Here is a 19,082-nt window from a genome sequence, read left to right as displayed (position 1 = left end):
ATATGGAAAGCAGAAAGATGGGAAATATTTTTTTTACAGAAGTTGTCCCTGATAAAGGCCTTATTTATCAGATATATTGAGAACTGAGTCAGATTTGTAAGCATATAAGTCATTCCCCAGTTGATAAATGCTCAAAGGATGTGAACTGGTAGTTCTCAGATAAAGAAATCAAAGCTAACGATAATCATATGAAAAAAATTGCTCTAAATCACTATTGATTAGAGAAATGCAAATTAAAACAACTCTGAGATAACAGCTCAGACCTATCAGATTGGCTAATATGTCAGAAAAGGAAAATGATAAATGTTGGAGGGAATGTGGAAAAATTGGGATAGCAGTACCCTGTTGGTGAAGTTGTGACCTGATTTAACCATTTTAGAGAGCAAATCGAAACTGTGCCCAAAGGACAATCAAATTGTACATACCCAGCAATACAATCCAGCAGTACCACTACTCAGTCTCTATCCCAAAGAGATTAGAAAAGGAGATCTATTTGTACAAAAATATTTATAGCAGCTCTTTTTATGGTGGCCAAGAATTGGGAATCGAGGGTGTGCCCGTCAATTGGAAAATGGCTAAATTGTGATGGATACTATTGTGCTATAAGAAATGATGAGCAGGATGTTTTCAGAAAAACTTGGATAGACTTACATGAACTGATCCAGAATAAAATGAACAGAACCACGAGAACATTGTACACAGTAACAGTAATATTTTACAACAGTCAACTGTGAATGACTTAGCAATGCAATGATCCAAGATAGTTCTGAAGGTCTTATGATAAAAAATGCTCTCCACCTCCAGAGAAAGAGCATATGGAGTCTAATTGCAGATCAAAGCATACTTTTTGTACTTTATTTTTCTTTGAATTTTTTTTGCTTGTGTTTTCTTTTGCATATTTTGGAAATATGTTTTACATGACTGCACATTTTTAATACATATAAAATTTCTTGCTTTCTCAGTGGGAAGGGAGGAAGGGAAAGAGAGAATTTGGAACTCAGTTGCTTTTTTAAATGTTTTTAATGTTTAAATTTTTTTAATGTTGAAAATTGCTTTTCCATGTAATTGGAAAAAATTGAAATTTAAAAAAAAACAAACCTCATTTTCCTTAACAATTAATTATGAATCAGTCATCTGTTATTTAGAATCAGGGAGTTGTTGAATTAGAAAGGACTTTAGAGATAGGTCACATTAACCTGAAAGTAATTTTAATGACCTGTTCATTTGAATAGAAATTAATGTGTGGCTAGGGAGCTTACTCATAAAAGCAAATTCTACTTCCCAGCAAATTCTACTTCCCAGCAAATTCATTAACAAAAATCTTTCAATCTTATTAGTTCTTATTAATGTGAACCAGAACTGGTGTTTGCTTTTATGATATGTAGAATCATGTATGTGTGACAGAGGAGACAAAGAAAACAGTACTTCTCTTTTAGGATCTTTTATTAATAATAAAGTTAATTTGAGGGGAGGGAAATGTTGGAGGACATTCCAGGTTGGACGAAACAGAGACAAATGACTACAGCTTAATAAGTGGGCCCTTAAACAACATGATGAAGAACATGAACTTCATCTAAGTGATCTCCTTTACATTTCTAGCAAGCTGGTGATATGATCAAAAGAGTGTTTAAAGAAGACAATTCTTAATCCTTTAGCTTTGAGGGGAGAAAACTAAAGATAGATTATGATTTTTATAACAAGAGACTTGGAAAAGCCAGGGGTGTTTTAGGTCTAGGGCATGGATTATGACTGTAGAAGGGAGTGGATTCAAGAGACATTACAGAGAAAATATTGGCAGAGTATGGGTGAATTATAACTCCGAGTGTTGTGGAGGTAGATGATGAAGCCAGTTTGGTGGTGTGGTAAGACCAGGCTAATGTCATCGAGGATGGCACGAAGGGCAAACTGGAGACATTTCAACAGAAGAAACAGTAGGAAGATACTGTGGAAAGAGTATCAATGAGTCAGCAAGCCTCTATGAAGTGTCTGCTATGTTCCAAGCACTGTGCTGAGTGCTGGGGGTAAGAACACCCAAAATGAATCCATGCACTCAGGGAGCTTCTGTCCTATTTGGGAAGACAACACATACATGTACAGTTATAGGGATGACTTCACTGGTGCAGGTGAGGAAACTGCCTCTCCAACGCAAATTGTCACCTTCTCCACAGCTCAGAGTTTCCTAGAGCACTAAGAAGTTTAAAGACTTGAACCCAGACCTTCCTGTCTTCAAGGCTATTGAGCCACTGAGCTATCCTTTTTCACTTCTGTGTGTATACCGAATAAATGCAAAATAAATATATAAGGTAGTTAAATACAAAGCAGTTACAGATGGAGGGAATAGACAGGTGCAGGGATCAGGAAATCTTCATGTAGAAGGTGGTGTTTGAACTGAGATTGGAAGGAAGCGAAGGGTTCTGTGAGATGTGGAAGTAAGGGGAGAAAGTGTGCTACAGACTTGGGTAGAGACACAGAAAGGGAGTATATTGTGCATGAGGAACAATAAGGACATTCTGACTGAACCCTTCAGGAAAGGGGGAATAATCGAGAAGTAAGCTAGAAAGCCAGCACGTTAAAGCCACTAAAAAAAAAAAATAGAAATGTGTATTTTATTCTAGAAACAATAAGAAGCCCCTGGAGCCCTTGCATATAGGAGTAATGTCATATCAGCATTTACTTTAGTGTTTACATCAAAGATGAATTGGATTGGGAAGACAAGGAACAATTAGAGAAGCCATTGCAGTAGTCTAGATCAGAGGTAATACAGGCCTAAACAAAGGTTATGGTTGTGTGAGAGCAGTGAGAAAAGAATACAAGAAGTATTGTGAAGCTAGTTATGGCAAGGTTTGGCAATTGATTGGATATATGGGGTGAGGAAGAGTGAGGAGTCAGGAATAATGCTGAGGTTGCAGACCAGGTGGACTAGAAGGATTAGATGCCCTTCAAAGACAGGGAGGTTTGGTAGAAGTTTGGGTTTGGGGGGGAAATAATGGATTCTGTCTTGGAAATGTTGAGTTTGAAAGGTCCATAACAATCAGGTTTCTAAATGGGAGAGGGAGGTAGTTGGGAGGCTAGGAAAGATGAATTTGGTTCACCATAACAGATATCTACTAAGTGTCAATTATGTGGAAGGACATTTTGTTTCATGGCTTGCCATGGCCACAGAAATCGTCGGCTAGTGGCCAACCAAGAAGACCTGGTATGAGAGAAAGCTATATCATATTATCCCGAGAATATTTAAAGATGTTACTAGGACAATAAGCAAATGAAAATCAAGGGAAAACATATGTTAATGTATCTACAACAAACTGTTTGGATTTAACACCATAGTCCCCAATGTATTGCCTAAGGAAATAAAAATAGCACTAATAAAAAAGGATAGTAAGAACTCTGAACCAGACCAGTTATTCACAGAGGAGGTCCAGACTGAAGGCAGCACACTTTTGAAGGAACTGAGGGGTTGATTCTTAAGATATTTGAAAAGAGAGAAAGATACTGAAGATATGGATATTGTCACCACTAAAAGAAAACAATGGAAATAATAATTCCCAACCATGTGCCTACTTTTTCATCTCTGCAATGTCTGTATGATGATAATGTATACATATGTTAGGGATATCCTTGGTGAAAAATTTAGGACTTTAAAAAAATTCTAATATTCTCCAGTAGACCATAACTTTACAGTCACACATTTGACTTAGAAGGTATAAAGAATAGAAGATCCCATTATGCTGATTGTTTGTTGACTATTTTTTAAAAAATCACTTTATTTGATAGAGTAAAAATAGTACTTTAAAGGCCTTTCCCTGAGAAAGTGTTTACCATGTATATGTCAGAATCTTAGTTTTCTTGACAGATTTAAAAAGAACTTTGCCACTCTAGTTATTAACATCGAGAAAGCATGAAACAAGGAGGCATATATCTACTCAAAATGTTTGTTACTGTCATGGAGTATACACAGCATAGAATCCAAATGCATGATAGATTCTCTGTAAGTAGAGAGTTCTTTCCAACAGCTCTATTTGTGAATGGTATGGTATCAATTGCATCAGACCTTGGAACACACCAAAGCCCCCTAAATGAGATCCATAACCACTCAAAGGTTATGCTTTGCAGAGAAGGAAAACTTAAGTGGATGAAAAATGTATCTTGTCCAAACCACAATATGCAGTTGGCTGGACTGACCATATATTTGATGTATCCGCTGCTGCTGGAATGAAGAGAGGAGGAAAAACCCTTATTAAACACTTAATATGGGCCAAGCAGCTTGCTAAATATTGGAGATACAAATACAAAAGACAATACTTTTCCTCAGGAAACTTTCTAATAAGAGAAAACACCTGCAGGAGAGTGGTGCTCAAGGTAGAGTGTTAGGGACAAAGAAATCCCTAGGATGGTTAGTGTAAATGGTAAGTAGTTGATTGACATTTTCTTTAAAGGAAGGGCAGAGTTGCTTGGTTATGCATAGCTTACCAGAGAGAAGCAGTTAATTGTGGAGAATTCTGACCATTCATAGTGCAGTGCCCAGGACTAGAGCTGAAGAGGCCATTGGAGGAATGTCTTGAAGACAGCCAGAGAGTAACTGGAAAGTGAACTGGACCTAAAATTGAATAAAGAGAAGGAAACAGGATGGATTTCATTTGGGAAATTCTAGAGCACTTTAGTTTATCTGTACTATCTATCAAAGATAAATATGCTGTTAGATGAGCTGTAAATCTATCTGAGCCAGATTAAAATGTAATTGAGAAATGTTTAACAAAATAAATGAAAATATAGCTCATCCTAAGGTGAATCTGTAGTTTTCCTGAAATAGAAAATCCATAACTTTTTTTAATACCGGTGTTCTTCCAGTCATATTACATGACCATAGGTCACAGAGTACAGCAAACTGCTAAGGAATCACGATTGTGGATCACTCAAAGAACAATGGAGAGACTTATAGTAGGCAAAAATAGTTGGCAAAATATGTGGGGAGAAAAACCATACAGAATATCAAAGGGACTATGTGACTGGAAAAAAAAGGGACCAGTTATGTAGTAAGAGTGAGGGAAAAATAGATGGACAGCCCATGTTGTAGCCATATGATGTTGAAAGACAGGAAACTGATATCCCTCCACCCCTGCTCCCCAAAACTGTAATCACAACCTGTAGAGAGTTTATAGGAACGTATGGACAAGAAGGCATCGATGGGTTATGATCTTTGCTGATGGAGAACTACTCACATGAATGAAATGACAAATCTCGTCCATGGAAATATCAAAAGTTATAGGTCCGACGCTGTGCTGAAGCACTGGGGATGCAAAGACAGAAACAAAAGTCTCCATCCTCAAGGAGTTTTTAGCTGGCTTGGGTCTTACTGTACATGAGCAAAAGAGTTTGACCTATCTCTTCCTCTCGAAAAACCACCAATTATCTCAAACTCAAAATAGAATTCGAGCCCTGAGATATTGACAAAAAACACAGATTCACCTTATGTTGTGCTATATTTTCATTTATTTTGTTAACTATTTCTCAATTACATTTTAATCTGGCTCAGATAGATTTACAGCTCATCTAACAGTATATTTATCTTTGATAGATAGTACAGATAAATATTGTGAGCTGACTCAAGAATTGAACAGGAGGAGGACAACAGTTGGGAAGTTGCATAATTCCTTTAATGACCTGAAGCTTTCTCATGAAACAGAGGCTTATGTTTCAAATACCAATATTGTTCCATGAAAGATGTATGGCTACAAGTCTGCAAGCATGTACAGTCTCTGAAGTTTTGAAGTCACATATCCCCAAAGGGTAATGGAGAGATAAATTGTGGGTCTCAGCAGACTACAACACTTTACAAAGATTCATTCAGGAAAGATGTCATACAACAGACATCATCAAAAAAATGTATAAATTGAAAGAGATGCATTGGTGAAAGGGAGGGATAGCCAATGACTCCATGGGTATGCTTATAATGTCAGGAAAGTGGAAAGAATATTTGGTAAATTTCATGTTTTGAACTATGGAAGGAAACTGACAAGAGTTGCACAGGTTTTTAATCTGCATCATTGGTAGAAATTCCACATCAATGAAATAACAGTGAAGTATTGGAATATTATTTGAAAAGCAGTTCTTCATTCTACTAAAGTGTCAATTTATGTATTTAGAAACTAGATAAGTCCTTTGAAGAATTATAACTAATAGAAGTCTATTTTATATAAGTAGAAATGGAAAGGTTTCAAGTATGGGGCCAGTGATGGACTTATCTTTTATCTGAGTACCAGGTTAGTGAAACTCAGAGAGAGAGACCCATCACCAGGTTGACTTCAGTGTGATGAACCCTGACAGACTTCCATCTTAGGGGTGTGTGTTGACAAAAAGTATGTCCATGAAATAATGTGCTACAGAAAGGGTGGAAAAAAGGTGTGAATGTGCAAAGTTTACAAATTCTTGAAATGTTATTTTCTAATTCAGTTTTATTGATGCCTTTTGTTTTTGTATCACAGTCATGTCAAGATGGAGGGGGGCAGGGATGGAAGCCCTCCTCTGTGATAAAGAGAACAAAAATATCCAATATAATGAGCATATGTGGTAGTTCACATAACATTCAACCCTTTTCTCCTTACCTCCCTGTTATGGGGAAGGGAGGTATGGTCCATCATCTCTTCTGTGAACTCTGATTGGTTTTTCAGTTACTTGAAGTTTGACTTTCTTTAGGAATTCAGGCTTTAGGCTGCCCTTGAGGCTTCCTTGGAATGTTAAGGTAAACTAGGGAGACATGATGTAAATGGGTATTACAAGATAGCACTCTAATAACAGAGCATCCTCAGAGAGTGTGTATGAAGCTGGGGGGTTTAGAACATGCTCCATCAGTGTAATGGCAATGAAATTACAGCTGTGTTCTGACCCTTCCCTGTCATCCAATTCCTTTCCCTTTCACCTAACTGAAGATGAAGTCACCATCTCCTGAGCAAGAAGGGGCTGTCCCCTCTCTCCTCTCCCCTTTCCTGTGAAAGCAGCTGAAGCAAGAGGAGGAGAAGTGCACCAACAAAATAGTGTGCTAACCCCCAGTGGAGTGTTGATAGACTTGCTGCCCACAAAACCAAGAAGAAATGTATTTATTCTAATGGTAGAATAGCCATTGTTTATATCTCCTATATAATATCTTTATAATTTATGTGTCAACTCCTTTCTAATTGTAAATTTGTGGAATGATGAATCATGTTGCCATGAATTTCTGTTCTTATTAATCACAGGTGAAGATGCTGGAAGCAGACTTGGTTGCAAAGATGCTTCGGGCTGTTCTGCAATCCCATAAAAATGGAATAGCATTACCCCGGCTACAAGGGGAATATAAATCCTTGACTGGTGATTGGATCCCATTCAAACAACTAGGATATCCTACTTTAGAGGCATATCTGAGAAGTGTGCCAGCAGTTGTCAGAATAGAGATCAGTAGATCTGGAGAGGTAAGAAGGTAATTGCACATATATACATATATATGCCATGTGAATTAAATGAAAACGTGACATCTCAAAAGTTCACAGAATCATAGATATAAGAAATTGGCCCAGTCCATTTTTACTAGTCCATAAAACTTTATTTTCAAGGTGATTACATTTTAAAAACCTGTGAATTTCCAAAAATGAATGCTATCTTCTTCCTTTTCCTTCTTCCTCCTTCCACTTCTCTTTTTCTCTTTTTGTTTGGTTCCTGGTCCTCACACCTGATCAGGTCAGCACTCTTACACTGAAGTCTGAAAGTGAACTGACTGAAAGCGAAATATTCCATGATTGAGAATATTTACATATTTCACCCTGATCTGCACTATAGTTTGCGTTGGGAAATAATAATCTAGTCCAACACTCATTCAAAGTACAGATTCTTTGTAAAACATTCCCAGCAAAGTTTCATACAGCGACCACAAGTACATTTTATATATAGTAAATGAGGTACCATGGGTGCTACTTGAGGTAGCCCATTTCATTTTTGGACAACTGTAATTGTTAGGGACTTGGGTATATATTTTTTTCTACAATGAGACTTAATATTCTTTTCAGTAATTTGGATCCTTTAATTCCAGTTTTGCCCTGAACGACCAAACAGAATAAGTCTAATTCTTTTACAGCTCTTCAAATATTTAAAGACTGCTATCCTGTTCGAGCCAGTGCACCAGCAGATCTTTGTCCTCTCCCCACTCTGCTGGTTTGCCAGATTGCCATGGTCACTTCTTCAGTGGGGCATCCAGAGGAGATTCTTCCTCTTTGGATATGTTCTGACAAGAGCAGAGCACATGCTGTGGGACTGCCACTTTCCTCATTCTGTGCCTGATGGTTTTGTTAATGCAGCCAAAGATTCCATGAGCTTTTTTAATCCTATACTATGGACTCCCATTAGTCTTTTCTCATGCATCTTTTTCGCTTATAACTTAAGTTACTGATATTTTTCAACAAATGACTTGAACTCAGCAGTAATGGAGTGGCTAGTAAAATGGGGTGCACCTGTGATTACATAAAGCACTGTCTAGAACCTCTTACCTTCTGTTCTTGATTTAATAGTAGGATAATCAATAAGTAATTAGTAGTAATATCAAGATATTGGTAAGCTTTTATTTTTGTGGGTGTCAGAATTTTAAAATAAACTTTCAGTTGATTTAAAAAATGAATTTAAAAGTGTGATGTACATAATGTGAGCCTAAGTTTACTTGATGGCACAGGACCGTTGATGCTTAAGTTAATGTTAGTAGTGTGTAAAAAGTCAGAAGAACAAAGTAGGTTAGCTGACAAAGCATTGAAAGTAATGTGGACATGTATGGATCTTGACAGCTAGTGAGTGTACCTGAGGGAAATTCTCTCCCAAATGGTAGATATTTTGTATGGATACCTAGAAGCTAAGAGCCTACTCATGATGAAATTGGCCTATTGTCATCCCACATTCTAACCTCTCTCTTTCTCAGTTTCCTAATTTGTAAAATGGAAATAATCCCAACAGCTACCTAACAGGGTTGTTGTGTGGATCAAATGAGATAATGTATATACATAAAGAGCTCTGCAGCCCTTGAAAGCCTATGTAAGTGTTAGTTAGTGTTATCATTATTATTTCATGTATGACCCAGTTGGCTTCGTTGTGTTTCATGGCTACAAATTGTCCCATTGTGCTGTCTTGCAGAACTGTGTTACAAAGGGGACCAGAAAAAGAGAGAAATCAGTAAAAAGCCTTAACTGCTATTGAAAAAAATGACTCAGTGTAGCCATAGTCTCTATGACTGGCCATCTAGCATATCATCATTATATATGAAGAACAGCATTGTGATATGATTCTGAAACCAAGTAATGAAATTAATAAAGCCTTTGGGCAAGATGGTTGTGAAATATGCTAAAAATGTGTTTTTGCTGGAGTAATATTACTGAGAGTAATTAAAAGGGATGCTGCGTAATTTGTATGTGTATACTTTTTCTCAGGTCTATTTGTTTCACTTACTCCTTAAAGAAATTTTAAATCTCAAACTTTTTTCCTTGCTTCCTACAATCAGATAACTTGCTATGCTGTGGCTTGCACAGAGACAGCCCGAATTGCTCAATTGGTAGCACGCCAGAGGAGTTCAAAAAGAAAAACAGGAAGGCAAGTGAATTGTCAGATGAGAGTGAAGAAAGCAATGCCGTTTTTCCTAGAAGGTAAGTTTGTGTATGTGCTGGAAATGTCAGATTTTGTGTACAGATGGTTAATTATATAAAAAAGAAATTTGTGATCCAGATGAATACTTTCAAATTCCAACTGGCATTAACATGTCTGTTTTGTATCATTTCAAAGAAAAAAACCCTGAAATTAATAATTCTATTTGAAAATTGTAATAGAGGAAATTTGATAAGATGACTTTTTGGAAGATTGACTTCTGATAAAACAAAAAGAAATTGGAAATAATTCCACATAGGGGTGAAGCCTTATTTGTATCTTTATTATTATAGTTTGTTTTTCTTTCTTTTTTTGAAAAATAGCATCAGCTAGAGTACTAGAGACCAAACTCAAGATTTCTGATTTAAGAGTTTATTTGGCAAATTATAAATTTTTTAGATGTAAAACTTTTTTGTTTTGTTTTGTTTTTGCAAAATCTGGAATTCCATGAAACCTGTGAGATCAATAGCATTTCTTAAGTACTTATTTTATGCTCAGCATAAAACAGTGGACAGCAGTGTAATGAAATGCAGCCAGAAGGCTTGGGTTCATGCTCATGCTGCTCTTGACTTTGTGCATAACCTTAAGTAGACCTTTCTCCTCTTTGAGTTGCTTAGTTTATCATTGCTAGGGTGAGCATATTGGACCAGATGATCTCTAAAGTCTTTTTAAGCACTAAAAAGCGGTGATTCCTCTGAAGTGCCCAAGAATGACAGAGAGCTCGTAGAAGAGCCTTTCCTTACTATTGTGCTGTAAAAAATGATGAACAGTATGCCCTAAAAAAAACCTGCAAAGACTTCTGTGAACTGATGCAAAGTGAAATGAGTAGAACCAGGAGAACATTGGACACAGTAATATCGATTTTGTTAGATGATCAGTTCTGAATGACTTAGCTATTCTCAGTATTTATTTACAGTGATCCCAGACAACTCTGAAGGACTTCAGATGAAAAATGCCGTCTATTCCCAAGAAAGTCTGGGGAAGATGGAGTCTGAATGCAGATCAAAGCATACTTTTTTACTTTATTTTTCTTGGGATTTTGTTTTGGTTTTGTCTATATTTTCTTTTACAACATGATTAATATGGAAATGTGTTTTACCTGACTACACATGTAGAACTTGTGTCAAATTGCTTGCCTTTTCAGTGAGGGCGGGGGAGAATTTAGAAGTCAAATTCTTAGAAACAAATGTTAAAAGTTGTTTTTACATGGAATTGGGGAAAAATAAAATAGTAAATAAATTTTTTAAAAAAGAAGACACCTTTCCTGATTCCTACTCTCCCCTAAACTGGTAGCATCTCTACCCAGATATTATCTTGAATTTCTTTTGCATATATATTTATATGAGAGATATTTGTAACAAAAGATTTATATGTAGCATAGTAGATAAGAGAGCTGGCCTTAATTTAGGGAGGACATGGGTTCAATATACACTGCTAACACATGCTGGCCTTGTGACCTTGGACAAGTGTCTTCACTCCTAATGCTCCAAGACTTGAGGTTGTAGAGAAGGTGCCAATCTGTACTGGTAGAGTGATTTTCCTCACCCAGGATTCCCCTATGTCAGTGAAGTCACAGGTCCAATCCTTATCCCTGTCTTTTTTATATCCTTATATGTGGACATGCTGTTTCTGCCAATAGAATGTCAGCTCATTGAGGCAAGATACTCACTTTTCTTTGTATCCCCAGTCCCTGAGAATAGTACCTGGCCCTTAATAGGTAAAGTTCTTTGGGAAAGGCTAGACAAGTGAGGGGAGTCAGGTATTAAGCTGGAGCAGTCATGGAAGTGGTTGAGAGACCAGGGAATACCATGGAGGCAGGAAGGAAGATAGTATGTTTGAAGAACAGTGTTGAGACCTGAAGTGGAGTAAGTATGGAAGATGGTTAGTTAGTTAAGGTAGGATAAGGAAGGGCCTTGAATGTTAGTTAAACTGAGGAGTTTGTGCATTAACCTAAAAGTAGGCAGATCTGATAGAATGAATCCTGAGTTTTAGGAAGCTTATATGTTCCTGTATATATGTCTTCTTTTGTAGGAAAACCAAAAGCAACACTCAGACAACCAGGATTTTCTTCAGAGTCTGAAAGAGACAGCAAAAAACCCACACTCTTAAGAGAAAAAGGTGTCAAATCTGGTAATGAAATTTCACCATATACCTTGCCCCCTGCCCTTGGAAGTGGAGTGTCCAGAGAAGTGCCGATGCAGAGACATGTGACAATGATAAATAGGTTAGTATACATAGAGTTTGATGTGTGTGCAGTCCTTTTTCAGTTGTGTTCTGACTCTTTGTGACCCCATTTGGGATTTTCTTGACAAAGATACTGGAGGGGTTTGCCATTTCCTTTTCCATCTCATTTTACAGATGAGGAAACTGAGGCAAACAGGGTTAAGTGACTTGCCCAGGGTCACACAGTCAGTAAGTGTCTGAGACTGGATTGGAACTCATGAAGAGGAGTCTTCCTGCCTCCAGGCCTGGTGTTCTATCCATTTCACCACCTAGCTGCCCCAGAGTTTGTTAGATGCACCAAAATATTGAGCTGAACTCATCTAATTTTGCATTTCTTAGGGTAAATGCTTATCAGACTATTTCATTAGGAATCCACTTTGCAATCTGTACTGTTAGATGGTTTTCTTTGCTATGAAATTCTGTAGTAATGAGGCCTTTAATATATGTTCCTAACTCTTTGTTGAGTACCTAGTATACTTAAGAGTTGGACCAACCCGGAACAAGTGAAGTAAATGAGCAAGGGTTATAGTCATCAGTTAGGACTTTGCTCCCTTCCACAGCCTACAGTTCACACATGTTCAGGAGGACGCTGCTTACCAACTGTAGCTACTACTCAGACTTCCTCTGCACATAACACAAATGAGATCTTTTTCTTGATTCTCATCTTAATTGCTGGTATCTTGGCATATCCATCTTTAGCTGAAATGACTAGGTTGTTTCCAAATCCTGCTCTAAGTAGTGTGCAGCTTCTATGAGAACTTTGCCTGTGATTTTTTTAGTTTTAAGGGCAGTAGTTAAGGTGCTCTTTTCCGTAGCATCACTATACCTGCATTCAAATGTGTGTGTCCTAGTACTTGTGATCTGGGACAGACGGAGAGAAGCAGCAGCTTCTGAGAATTGGGAGGGCACAAGGCTGTGATGGCTCTTTTGTCTTGTCTGTTGAGCAGTATCCAGAACTTTCTGACAGAGCCAACAGTATTCACTTTATGAGACAGAAAGAGACCAGAAGTAACAAGAGCAAAAAAAACCCAAAACACCCCTATTTTTGAAACACAAAATAGTTTGTTTTATTGGTTTTCAAATCAGAATTCTCTATATGTAAATATGGAGGAAAAACATCCAACTACCTTTAATTGTGATAGAGGATGGCATTTTAATATTGTTTCTTTAAACTCTTCAAGAAATGACAAAAAAAATTTTAGTTCTTGTGTGGCAGTATTCAAAATACCACAAGTCCAGCTCAAACAATGAAAAAGACTAAGTTTTCAGAAAGCACCACTCTAAATGTGTCATGTTGAGTGTGTGTTGAGATAAATAACAAAAGGACCCTAGGTTCTATTTCCCTAGAGCCCAGGGGAGGCAGAGGAAAAAGGGGGTGGGGGGGAGGAGGTCTATAGAGGAGAAGGGCAATACGCTAGGAATTAAGAGACTTGGGTTCTGTGCCACTAACCAGATAAATTATTTTAGGAAAGTATTTTGTCCTCTGTGGGCCTGAGTCCCTCTTTTATAGCATGAGCTAGTTGGAGTAGATGACATCTGCTTCAAGCTTGAAAACTTCTTAGGATCATCTTGTTTGGTTATGCACTCACCTGAGTGTGCACACACATTTTGTGTTAGCAAGGACCATTAGCTAAGAAGAGGAGATATTATGATTGTGATTCTTACCAACTTTAAAGAAGAAAGGTATCCTCCTTTCTCCTGCGTATGATGGGAATGCTTTTCATGGAACCTGGAATTCCAAGATAAGACGGAAGTACTGAGCGGGAGGACGGGTGAGACTACGTAACATGACCCGCTCATTTTTTTTGCATGAAGTTGCTAACTATTTAGCAGTGTATCAAAGCATACATTTTATGGTAACATGATAACATAAAATTGTAGTTATATATTAAGTATTATAATATATTTGTTCTCATCATTGTAGCATCTGCATATTCATTTTAGGGTCAGTTAGACTGCCATTAGCTGGATTAACATTACTTAACATTTTAGAGCTATTCTTGCAGTTGATAATTATTAGCTTGGCAATTTTACCATCAGTTTTGCTTCTTACGGATGGTTTCTTGGTAATCATGTTAAAAGAGAGAACATCATTATTGGGCCTTAATTTTAAAAAATTCAGTAATTGTTATTGTGAATATTCATTTATTTATCCTTTCTACTTCTTGGCAACTTGGATGCCTGCAGTAGTTTATTTGTATCTTAAGCACCTTTGGTGAAGATGAAAGTCCAGGTTATTGTTACAACTCCACCTATCTCTTATTGTATCCCTTTAAGTGATGGAGCTAGGAACGGGGGAAGGGGGGAGAACATTATGCCCCCAACCTAGGGGATTTAGAAGGAAAACCACAAAAAAAGGGGAATGGACAATATGGCAGTGCATTTGAGTGGGAGGTGGAAGAGGGAGTTGTTGACTAGCTTTTCCTTCCCCCACTAGAGCCTAAATCAAGCATCCCAATAAGTCCTTTTATTTACCATATATCCATCTAACAAGGACAGGGCTCATTCCATCTAGAGACATCTATGCCACCATATGGTTACTTCAACAGAGAGAAAAATTATGGAGACATTTCTCACGATTGATTTTCTTCTCAGTTTGTGTCTGAGGTGGGGTGAAAGGAATGTGATAGGGAAGACAAACTGGATATGTGAGTCAAAATGTTAGTAAATAGAGTAGCTAATTGGCAAAGGAATCTGTCCTTTTGCTTATTTCTTTCATTGAGGGGTTTACCCCATTGGTGACATCTCTTTCCTCTGCAAAATTGTTCTGGGAACGTCCTTTGAGGCCATTAAGGGAGGACTACTCAGATTTTTCTCCCAGCATGACTGGGAAATTTTTCTCTTCTCAAGCAATCAACAAATATTTTAGAAGTACTTTTCAAGTGTCAAGATCTGCGCCAGGTTGTGGTCATAAAGATTCAAACGACAAAATGATCCCTACTCACAAGGAGAAAGAAAGACACACATAACTCTAAAAAGAATCAATCTAAAGAGAACAAATACAGATAACTTGAGGGTGGTTAGGGAGGAAGGGGTAGTAAGTTCCACACCCTTTTGTTTCAGTCTTTTCTACTCTTTTCTGGGTGTGTGTGTGTGTGTGTGTGTGCGCGCGCGCACACGGTCACATTTAACACTTTCCAGATTCAGAGTGGAATCTCTTTTGGTCTCTTTTGGATTTAGGAGTTTGTGCAGATATCAGAGTTACAGTATAGAGAGAGTTGTCCCTGGAGTCAGAAGACGTAGGTTTGAGTCCCGCCTTAGACCTTTACTAACTTGATTCTGGGCAAGTCACTTATTCTGTCTGAGCTTTAGTTACCTCCTCTGTAAATTGGAGATGATGGTACCTACCTCATGGGGTTGTATTGAGGATCCAATTAGATCTACAGCTAGTAAAGCTTCAGACTGCACCAAGACTCTTGGGACATTATGTATGATAAAGTGCTTTGGAAATCTTCCTGATCCCCTACCCCAACTGCTAGTGTCTTCCCCACCAAACTCATTCTTGTGACCCCAGTGTGACGCTGACTAAACAGCATGGTAAATATCTGTTTGATTCCATTAACTGTATCAGCGTATTCTTATTTGTCTCATGTAAAAATAGTAAAGAATGTCTACCTGCATGACCTCCTGGGACCTAATAGTCAGAACTCACATTAAGACCCCTTTAAGATTTGTAGAATGCTCTGCATACATGCATACATACATACATACATTACCTCATCTGAGCCTCAGGACACTTCTTGAGGTCGGTGGTATTGTAGGTATTGTTACTCTCGTTTTACTATCAGTAGAAACTGTTTAGTGCTCTCTACTATGTATGTACAACTGGATTAATAATATGTATTTTATAAAATTTTCACAAATAGAAATTTTGTAAGGATGAGATAAATATGAAATGCTTTAAATATATTTTACTAATGGTACAGAACCTTTTTGTTCTCACTTAGAATATAAACGATGCTTTCATCACATTGTAATACGGTAATTTAGAGATGTAGTTCAGTGTTCAGTTTATTTTGATATTCCGCTTCAAAGGTTGTCATAACTTAAAAGGTTCATAGATTCATACAGAAGTATGTCATTGGCTATGCTTATTAAATTGTGATAATCATTTTTCATTCCTTTAATGCAAAGGGTCCATCAATTACTTGAAGATTTTTGTTGACATTGGACTAGTAAATTTACATCTTCCCTCATGTTACTCAGCTGCAAAATAATTCAGTATTATCCTTTTTTTTAACAATTGGATTCAGAACTTTCTGACACACAAGAAGGTTGTTTGGAGTAAAATGAGAAAATATTCATAAAGCTTTTTGCAGACTTTAAAGGACTTTGTGAATGTTCTTATTGTTGTTTGCCAGAGAGCATCCAAAGTAAAAAAGATAGGAAGTTTATGGCATAAGGGGTCAGTTGAAAGTACTGAGGATTTTTAGCTTAAAGACAGGAAGACTTAGAGGGGGCATGGTAGTCGTCATCAATTAGTTTAAGGGCTTGTTCTGTTTCATCCCTTGAGCTGGGATCAGGAGCAACAGGTAGAAAGAGCACAGAGGTGAGCAGAACGGGAAGCTGTTTGGGGAGGTGGTGGCTTTGCTCTTAATGGACATTTTCCCACAGAGAATGGATTAAAAACTTGTAGTAGGTGTTGTAGGGGAAATTGTTGTTCACATGTGATTTGTACAAAGGATGTCTGGCTTCTCTTTTTTAGCTTTTGAACTATATTATAACGAGCTTTTACAAACCCTTACTTGAACATAGGCAACTTTGTGGGAGAAATGCCCAGCTCTGCCCCTACTAATAATGTTGTATGAGCAATCTGGATTTCCTTGAATGCCATTATAGAAAAGCTTGGAGGATCCTTTGCATTAAAGGAATGAAAAATGATTATCACAATTTAATAAGCACAGCCAATTACATACTTCTGTATGAACCTATGAACCTTATAAGTCATGACAACCTTTGAAGCGGAATATCAAAACAAACTGAACACTGAACTACATCTCTAAACTACTGTATTACAATGTGATGAAAGCATCGTTTATATTCTAAGTGAGAACAAAAAGGTTTTGTACCATTAGTAAAATATATCTAAAGCATTTCATATAGTAAAGTAAAGAAAGGTATTTACCTTACCCTTCCTCTCCATCTTATTTATTTGTTGTCCTAACATGCCCTTTTGAGATACTGTAGGTTTCCAAGAGGATAGAAACTTTAGGGGACAGGCCATGTGCAATTTCAGGGTTGGTGCGGAGGAGAAACCAAATCTTTCCCTTCCCTTCTTTCCCATCCAAAGTTATAAATGAGAGAGCTAGCAGAGTGACCCTAGGACCTCTCTTGGTAGTTTTACCATGTAACATAAAGCATGTGGACAAGCATCTACAGAACTTTTGGATCTTACCTAACATTCTCTGGCTACTTACCTCACAACCTTTTTTTATTTCTGGAAGATAGTGTACCCTGTGTTTTTCATTTCCATATGGCAAGGACCCTACATTAATTTAAAGTTAATTTAAAGCTATGGAGCTAATCCATCTGATTCATTCCTTTTAACCTTGGGGCCATTCTAATGATTTTTAATGTCACAAAAAATTATTTTATACATAGCATTCAGAGTCTCGTGCCCCATGAACACCTGTTTAGGATTCAGGGTTAAGAGAAACTAAAAAGGTAAAAATGAGGGGATCCTAAATTAGAGCTCTAAGGTACCTTAGCAGTCGGGCAAATCATTTCCTTCATTTTCCAGATGATAAAACTGTGACTCAGAGAAATTAAGTGATAAGGCCAGGTTCCAACTCAGGTTCTCTGACTCTAAATCCCATGTCTTTTCCATTGTGCCACATTGCTTTCTATAGATTACATTAAAAGGTATGAAAGGGAACACATATACTCAAATCCATCAAGAACCTCAGTAAGGCTGTATACAGCTCACAGCATTGTGTGATTTACCTCAAGCTGAGATCTAGGATGGAATGCAGGGCTGTTTTTCTATCAGGAAAACTGCTTGGTGGTACCGCAGAGAAAAGCCCAGTTGAGGGCCAGGTCACATGAGTTTAAAAAAAATTGCTTAGGTTTTGATTTGTGTTGAGAGAATTATAGGATGTTTCCCTTATCTACTTTTAAAATGAAGATTGGCTAATAAAACTATAACATAATTTAAAATTTATTTATCATAGAAGCTAAGATCCCTACCTGAGCAAAGTGCTGGGGAGACAAAGACAGAAATGAAGCAGTCCTTGCTCTTAAGGAACTTATATTTTACCAGAGAAGACACCATACACACACACACATGCACAAGCAAATATAAAATATGTATTTCAAGTCAATCCCAGGTAACTTCAGTGGCAGGTTGGGGAAGGCCCTCATTTGGAGGTGGTGACTGAGCTGAGCTGTGCCGAAGTACATCCCAGGTCTGGGGGAGGCAAGAGATAGAAATGTGAGGGACAGTGAGTAGGCAGGTTTTTCCTGGAGACATAGGATACAATGTATAAATTGTATACAATATATAAATATATAATCACTCTGGTAAGGTAGGCTGGAATTCAATTACAAAAGACTTTGAATAACAGGCGTTTGTATTTGTGCCAGAAGCAATAGATAGAGATACACTATAGCTGAAGATATGCTCTTTGAGCAGTCGAGTGAGAGTCAGAACTGGACTTTCTCCATTTCATACCTGTGTAGAGGATGAATGGAGACTCTCATGGCAAGGATTGGAATCAGCCACATGAGAGGAGATTAAGGACTAGGCTAGGATGATGGCTTTGAGAGATACGGACAATGCCTTTGGAATGCAAAGCATGGGGGAGTGCTAGTAAACCTTAGAGGGTTAGAGAAGGAGTTGGGGCTGGAGTTGGGACATGAAGACTGGATGAATTTTAAATTAGAACAAAAGAGGGGGAGAGGGCAAAGATGCAGAGATAGGCATTCACATGGTCTTTTTAAGACACAATGTGGACCCATATGACTGGAAAGAAGCATTCATGTTAGGACAGCATTGGTAGTTATAGTTGGAAAGAAATTAAATCCAGACTGTAGTTGACTTTAAATGACATATTCAAGAGATTGGTCTTTATTTAATAGGCAGTGAGAAGGTATCCTGAAGGTTTCTGAGCAAGTGAGTTGTGTAATTAATCATATTTTAGGAAGATTTAACTTGGCAGTAATGATGTGCGTGGAAGACCGGAAGCAAGGAGACCAGGTAGGAAACTTACTGC

At 37.6% G+C, this 19,082-nt stretch overlaps 1 protein-coding gene across 2 annotated transcripts in view; it reads left to right on the top strand.

Annotated features, from left to right (window-relative positions):
* The window catches only part of TDRD7 (tudor domain containing 7), a 108,897-nt gene that overhangs the window by 23,675 nt on the left and 66,140 nt on the right, over window positions 1-19,082 (top strand). The window contains exons 2-4 of one of the 2 annotated variants that reach the window (XM_072596729.1): window positions 7,233-7,445; window positions 9,509-9,650; window positions 11,680-11,872. In XM_072596729.1, coding sequence (XP_072452830.1) covers window positions 7,239-7,445; window positions 9,509-9,650; window positions 11,680-11,872 — 542 coding nt within the window. In that variant the 5' untranslated portion in view covers window positions 7,233-7,238. Of the gene's footprint in view, window positions 1-7,232; window positions 7,454-9,508; window positions 9,651-11,679; window positions 11,873-19,082 lie in introns of both variants that reach the window. The other variant, XM_072596730.1, reaches the window with a different exon arrangement.

This window comes from Notamacropus eugenii, chromosome 3 (assembly GCF_028372415.1).
Source record: "Notamacropus eugenii isolate mMacEug1 chromosome 3, mMacEug1.pri_v2, whole genome shotgun sequence".
Lineage (NCBI taxonomy): Eukaryota > Metazoa > Chordata > Mammalia > Diprotodontia > Macropodidae > Notamacropus > Notamacropus eugenii.
The sequence above is the reverse complement of the archived record's forward strand: the minus strand, read 5'-3'. Positions and strand labels throughout refer to the sequence as shown.